The sequence below is a fragment of the Anarhichas minor genome, unplaced genomic scaffold (genome assembly GCF_050575085.1).
Source record: "Anarhichas minor isolate MPS153535 unplaced genomic scaffold, ASM5057508v1 ptg000136l, whole genome shotgun sequence".
Classification (NCBI taxonomy): Eukaryota; Metazoa; Chordata; class Actinopteri; order Perciformes; family Anarhichadidae; genus Anarhichas; species Anarhichas minor.
In genome coordinates, this window is record NW_027466582.1 from 11936887 (window position 1) to 11943390 (window position 6504).

General features: G+C 40.7%; 1 protein-coding gene across 1 annotated transcript; it reads left to right on the forward strand.

Moving 5' to 3' along the window:
• The first annotated feature begins 2176 nt into the window (after positions 1-2176).
• LOC142942344 (hepatic sodium/bile acid cotransporter-like) lies at positions 2177-5847 on the forward strand. The gene is made up of 7 exons (XM_076084616.1): positions 2177-2681; positions 2772-2858; positions 3088-3200; positions 4201-4402; positions 4699-4877; positions 4973-5172; positions 5786-5847. Exons 1-7 carry the CDS (start codon positions 2463-2465, stop codon positions 5845-5847), a joined length of 1062 nt encoding a protein of 353 aa, XP_075940731.1. The 5' UTR covers positions 2177-2462.
• The last annotated feature ends 657 nt before the right edge of the window (positions 5848-6504 follow it).

A 6504-nucleotide genomic window follows, 5' to 3' on the forward strand; every position in this document is an offset into this window, starting at 1 on the left:
CGCAATCTTGGAATTACATTATACACATACTGTATGTAAAACAAAAGTCAGCAATGCTGTACACAAAAACCTAATCCAAAAAATAAAAATGTAATTACAATGCTAGAATAAACTGCATTCTTTAAACATTTTTGAGTGTTGAAATCAAAGTGTTGACCTTATCCTCAAACGTAGTTTTACATCTGCCATCAAAATAAAAGTGGACAGTCAACGGCAAGAAGATGTAAGATCCATCACATTAACAGTTCATTTACTGTACAGCTGTTTAACTGTTGAACTCTGTGCACATCTGCACAGTGTTTCTTGATACTGCCAATAATACAACTCTAAATTTTGATCAAACGGAAATCACATGCAGGCATCCTCGGGTATAGATATCACACACACACACACACACACACACGAAAGTATTTTAGTAGACGTCAATCCCTGCTCCACCTCCTTTAATCCCTCACAACACCCCCTCCTACATCCTGGCAATCTCATTGCATTAATTCTCTTAATTCTCTGAAACAAACAAATACATTTTGTGACAAGCTAAACAATATATTGAATTTATTTTAAAACAATACGTTTCTTTGGCCTTGGCTATTCAGTCACATTGTGTCCCACAACACAATACACATTTTAATCTGATAAAAGCAGATATATTTGTCAAGTTTTATGTGCTTTTATCCCCAATTCAGTTGTATCAGATGTGAGGAGTGATTGCTGTAAACCTCTCTCATGTAACGCTCAAGCTGCAGAAATCAACAGTTGCACTAGATGGCACCTCTGTACAACCAGTAGCCTCCATGTGTCATTTGTGACCAACAGAAAAGAGCACAAACACAGGCTGAGTGGATTCTGTTCCAGAGAGAGAGAGAGCAGTAGAGAAGAGGAACATCTGGCCCAACAGGTAACACAATATATGAAATATAGCTCTGAACAAATCTGTCAGTTTTACACTTCTAGCAGGGATAAGTGTTTGTTTGTCTGGTGAATCCTCAGGAGGCGTTTTCTTGTATTTTGGTTCAGCTGATCTCCAGGAATAGGTGTGCAATTCTCACCTTCGGAACAGTCGAGAAGTCAGTTTGCAGTTGAGTGACACATTTATGAAGCTGTGGGGTCTTATCTTTTCATGCGTGTGTGTGTGTGTGTGGTTTAAAAATACTGTGAAGGTAATTTACCTGCACACAGCATGAGAGCATGCCAGTCGGGAGGATGTGGTTGGTTCTCTCGGCATCGAAGCACAAACGACGGGGAGGAAGAACGGAAACGCCAGATTTAAGTGACTTGTTGCAGAAATATGTGTTTTTTGGTTGGAAAGTAAAAATATAAAACAAGCATGTTGTAAAAGTAAATTGAGAAGTGTTTGCATCTCTTATTCTGTTTGAAATGACATATCTGGAAATGGCTTATCGTGATCACTTTAATTGGATATCTACAGCAGAACGCACGTTGTTGATATTTGAAATGAATTAAGGTTACTGATGTAACCTTTTATTGACACATGCTTCAGGAGTTCTTTCCAGATTGCTTCAAGCAACACATCTGTATATAAACTTTGAATAAATGGTTTATAACGCACTAAAATGTAGTTGTAAGCATTTATTAATGATAAGAGAATTAAATATATTTCTAATAATGTGAAGATCACACATATCTATCAAGTTATGTCTCTTTATAGGATATTGGATTTGTAAGCTTCTTGATATTGAACCAAAATATGAACACATTTGGAAATACAGGGTCTTAGCCATCAGTGAAAAAACTTGACTTCCTTCATAGTTGGAGCTTATATGTTTCAGACTGTACGGCTAAACTACATGTACTGTCTGGTGAAAGATTCTCAAGATCATTAAATGTGTACTTTGAACTGAATGATAATGCTCGCACTGCAGAAAAGCACCGCTTTCTAACACAACAGCGACCCGTCTGCCTGTTCAAACACAATGAACGCTTCACATAAAACAACGCAGAGCACACAGAGAAGTATGCAGAGTTATTTATTAAATCAATAAAAGTATCTGACTTCAGGATCTTAATATTTCTGGAGAGGACAGAGTGCATGTTGCAGTTTTCTTCTTATCAAAATGACCGCAATGGTTGTAAGATTAAAAAGAATAGTTTAAGAGATTGTGCAGCACTTTCTATGACGTCTATATCTATAATGCATTGTAATATCACGTGTTATAATCTGCTTATAGCACAGTATAATAGTTGTAAGCACTCACTCACGTTGTAGTTATGTTTGTAATGCATTATAGATGTGGAAAAAAAAGTGTGACTGAAAATTTACTTTGGTGACTGATTAGGCAGACTCTTTTTATAAATGTGTTTAAAAGCATGAATTTAATGGTGAAAGTGAAAACTATAAAGAAAAGTAGAAGTCGTTGTGTCCACTGGATCTATTACGTCTCTGTGTAACTTTGTGTCCAACACATTGTGCTTTAAGATTACTTCTCACAAGCTGCTCCGACATGGAAGACTCCCTGGACGACAAGTCGGATCTCTTCTCTCATCCAGATTTGTGGGAAAATCAAAGCTTCTTGTTCAACATGACGGCTGCCAACAAAAGCTCTGTTTTCGAGGCCACCACGTCGCCGGTGATGAATACAACCATCAACATACTCATGCTAATCATCGTTTTCATCACGATGGTTTCGCTGGGATGCACCATGGAGTTGTCCAAGATGAAGGTGACTTCATCGATGTCCATCTGTGTTTATAGACAGGCTTTACCATCATGTGGAGATGTCTGTACTAAAGCATCTTTTCCTTCTTTCCAGCATCACATAGTGAAACCTAAAGGGGTGGTGATAGCAGTGCTGGCACAGTATGGTGTTATGCCTCTAATAGCATTTTGCCTGGTTAAGGTTGGTGTTCCTTTATAATAAACAAAATGTTTAAACATTTATTTACTTTTATTTGTATTTTACAATACAGGAAATGTGTGAGGCCTCCTCCTTTCATTGCTGTTTTCTTTACTTCCACATATTTTCAGCCCAGGCATTACTATTACACATTGTTATCAGTAACGGACACGGGCAACACAGTCAGGCATCCAATCACTGTATGAATTCATGATATCGTTTCACTCCGTAGGCGTTCCAGCAGACTGGAATCACGGCTGTGGTGGTTATGATCTGCGGCTGCTGTCCTGGAGGAGTCCTCTCCAACATCATGGCCCTGGCTCTGCAGGGAGACATGAACCTCAGGTGCACGCCAACAACCTGTGTCCATGTGCTAGTGCCAGGTTTCATGTAGCTGCAGCAGTTCATGCTGGGTCAATCAGAGTAGTACGAGTAAACGAATAGTACGTTGAATGAGTTGAATGAGTTGAATGACCTGCAAGACATCACCAGTCTGATCCTAAAACTGTGATGTTATCACAATAAGTTGATGCCAAACCCCTTTCCTGTCAACCGCTGGGCCATTCACCCCATCAGACACCTTACTCATTGAGGACAACGCGTGTTCAGGAAATTCGTGCTCTGATATCTGATGTGTGAGGATCTTACCTGTTCTACAGCTGTTCTGAAAGGACGGCTTGAGGCATTAATGAAGGCACCAATGATCAAACAGATTCCTGCAGACAGTGATAAATGTCTGCTGATGGTGAATCAGCCTTTTTTTTGTTTCAACTAACCATCAGACAAATCAGAATCAACATATTGTTACAGGGTAATTCTCAACCTTTTACAGTGTTCATAGAGTGTAAAGGGGACTGCTGCATGTTGTTAAGCAGCTACAGGACAATACACTTTGTAAACCTTGCAAAAGCCTCACATGCACACCCTGGAGGCTTCAATGTGCACAACACCTCACATATTTGGCAACACACTGTCAAGTTTGCTTCATCTCCAGGTTGTCGGACTCATTCCTGCAGCACTTTATTGAACTCTCCTGTACTCACTGTTAAATAGAATTACAGATGTGGTTTTTTTTAGGGACTTTTTTTTTCCATGTTAGCTTCAAATCTGAGGTCCAACGTTTATTCTTGACCCTGGAGTAGCTGTTCTTATCAAAAGCTCCAGATCAGCGTGTTGGTGACATTGTTTTCTCAAGAGTTTGTCAAGGGAGCATTTGAACAAAAAGGTCATGGGTCACCAAACTAATAAGGAGTCAAAGATTTATACCACATTTCCTTGGCAGTCTTGCTGTTTGCACGAGGTTGGGACAAAGAAAGTTATCCCCCCCCCGTGTGTTTTCCCTCAGCATTTTGATGACGTCCTGCTCCACGTTGCTGGCTTTTGGCATGATGCCTCTGCTGCTCTCCCTCTACTGTCGGGGCTTCAACCTGCAGAACGCCGTACCCTACGTCGAAATCACCATATCACTGGTCATGATCCTCATACCCTGCGGCATCGGCATCCTCATCAACCACTACAGGCCGCAGTACACCAAGACCATCTCAAGGGTTAGTGCATACACATACAACTTCTGCACCCTGTGTGTGGCGCTCAGTCACAAGCCCATTGGCGAGCACTAAAGACATATATCTCAAAAACATCGTAAATGTATCATTTCATTGTCATATTTTACACATTTTGTTAAATAAGCCACAGTGCTCAAGTCCATGGTACTAAAGGAACATGTCACACAGTGTTTCCAAAAGCTGTGGATGTCTGTGGAGCGGTGTGTCACACGGGATTTTAGTAGAAACCAAATTAAAGGCAAATAAATCCAATGTGTCTCCTGTTCTGCTGTTCTCAGGTGGGCCTCACTTTCATGGTAATTGGTGTGTTGGGGGTCATCATCCTTTCCAACTTTGCAGTCGGAGGCGTAATCCTGATGGTGCTGTCTCCTCCCCTCGTGGCCACCAGCGCTCTCATGCCCTTCATAGGCTACTCCTTCGGATACATCATCTCCTGGATCTTCAGACTCAACCAAGCGTGAGTCATTTGGTTGAAATATATTGTGACGGGGGGTGTTAACCATGTCAGAGAATAAAGAACCTTCCGTTATGTATCCGTGACTTACGAATCAGGGAGAGGAGGACCGTTTCGATGGAAACAGGCTGTCAGAACATCCAGGTGTGCGCCACCATTCTGAAACTGGCCTTTCCCGCGGAGGTGGTCGGCCCTTTGTTCCTGTTCCCCATGCTCTACGGGATCTTCCAGTTGGTGGAGGCGGGGCTACTCATCCTGCTGTTCAGGTGTCACCAAAGATTCACACTCAAAGAGAAAGGTGAGACTGACCACAGGCTTTTAACGGGTTCATTTAAAGGGATAATGTGAGCACCACACAAAGTGGTTTCGGTTCATTCCAAGTTATTTCTATATTCTGGTTGCAGCATCCCCAATGTGAGGATTTGCTGAATTCCTCTGTTTTTAAACAATGTAATTAGAATATATTTGGGTTTTGAACAGTTGGTCTGATGAATCGAGCAATTGTCACCTTGAGTTCTGAGAAACTTTCTTTTCAGACACCTTGGCACCACTGATTTTATAGACTAAAGGATTAATTGGTTGATTAAAAACACAACCCTATGAATATATTTTACCTGAGTGAGTAACACAGACTGATGCAGGATGAAGTCATACCACTGTATTCATGGAGGTGGGCAAAAGTCATCCAAAATATTACCTTCAGGAAGAACTCTCACGTTTATGTAGTGCAGTCAGAGGAATCATCTCAGAAGCGTCTAACACAATTTAGTTCAGAGTCTAGTATTTTACCAGTTATTGACATGTTTGATACAATTATAATCTTTATATATTTAAAATGTGGAATCAAGTTATAGCGTAAAGCTAATAAAAATAGTTTGCATTAATAATCTGCTTGTCTGCCTGACCTACAGAGAAATACCAGCCAGCCATCACTGAGGACCATAACAAAGAGGCCTCAGAGGAGACCGTATGACGGATGCATCTTAATATAAGTTTTACTAATGTGAACACTTTCTGATCAACTAAATGAAAAACGAAAATTTTCACATCTCACTTGTTTATTTTTATCTGTTAAAGTGAGAATAATAAACAAATAACTAAAAATGTACAAATAAACATTTCTGACATTTAAAAGAAAAAAAAAAATCAGTGACCACTATAGCCCCCCCTTCTTTTCAATAACAGTAAACAGCCTTCCATTCATGGATTCTGTCACTTTCTTGATCTGTTGACGATCAACCACAGCCTCCCAGGCACTGTTCAGAGAGGTGGACTGTTTTCCTTCACCGTAAATCTCTCGTTTAAGAAGGGCCCATGAGTTCTCAATAGGGTTTCGGTCATGCTTTCATCTTTAAGGCCTTTACTGGCTCGCCACGCAGTGGAGCACTTTGATGCATGCCATGGAGCATTGTCCTGCATAAAAATCAATCTTTTTGAGAGATGCACTTTTTCCTGTACCACTGCTTGAAGAAAGTGTCTGGCGGTAGGTTTGGGAGTTGATTTTGAGTCCATCTTCAACCCGAAAAGGTCCAACTAGCTGGTATTATTAAAGATGAGCTGGTGGGACCTTTCCACTGACAGAACCCATGAATGGAAGGCTTATTATGGTTATTGAAAAGGGGGGCTATAC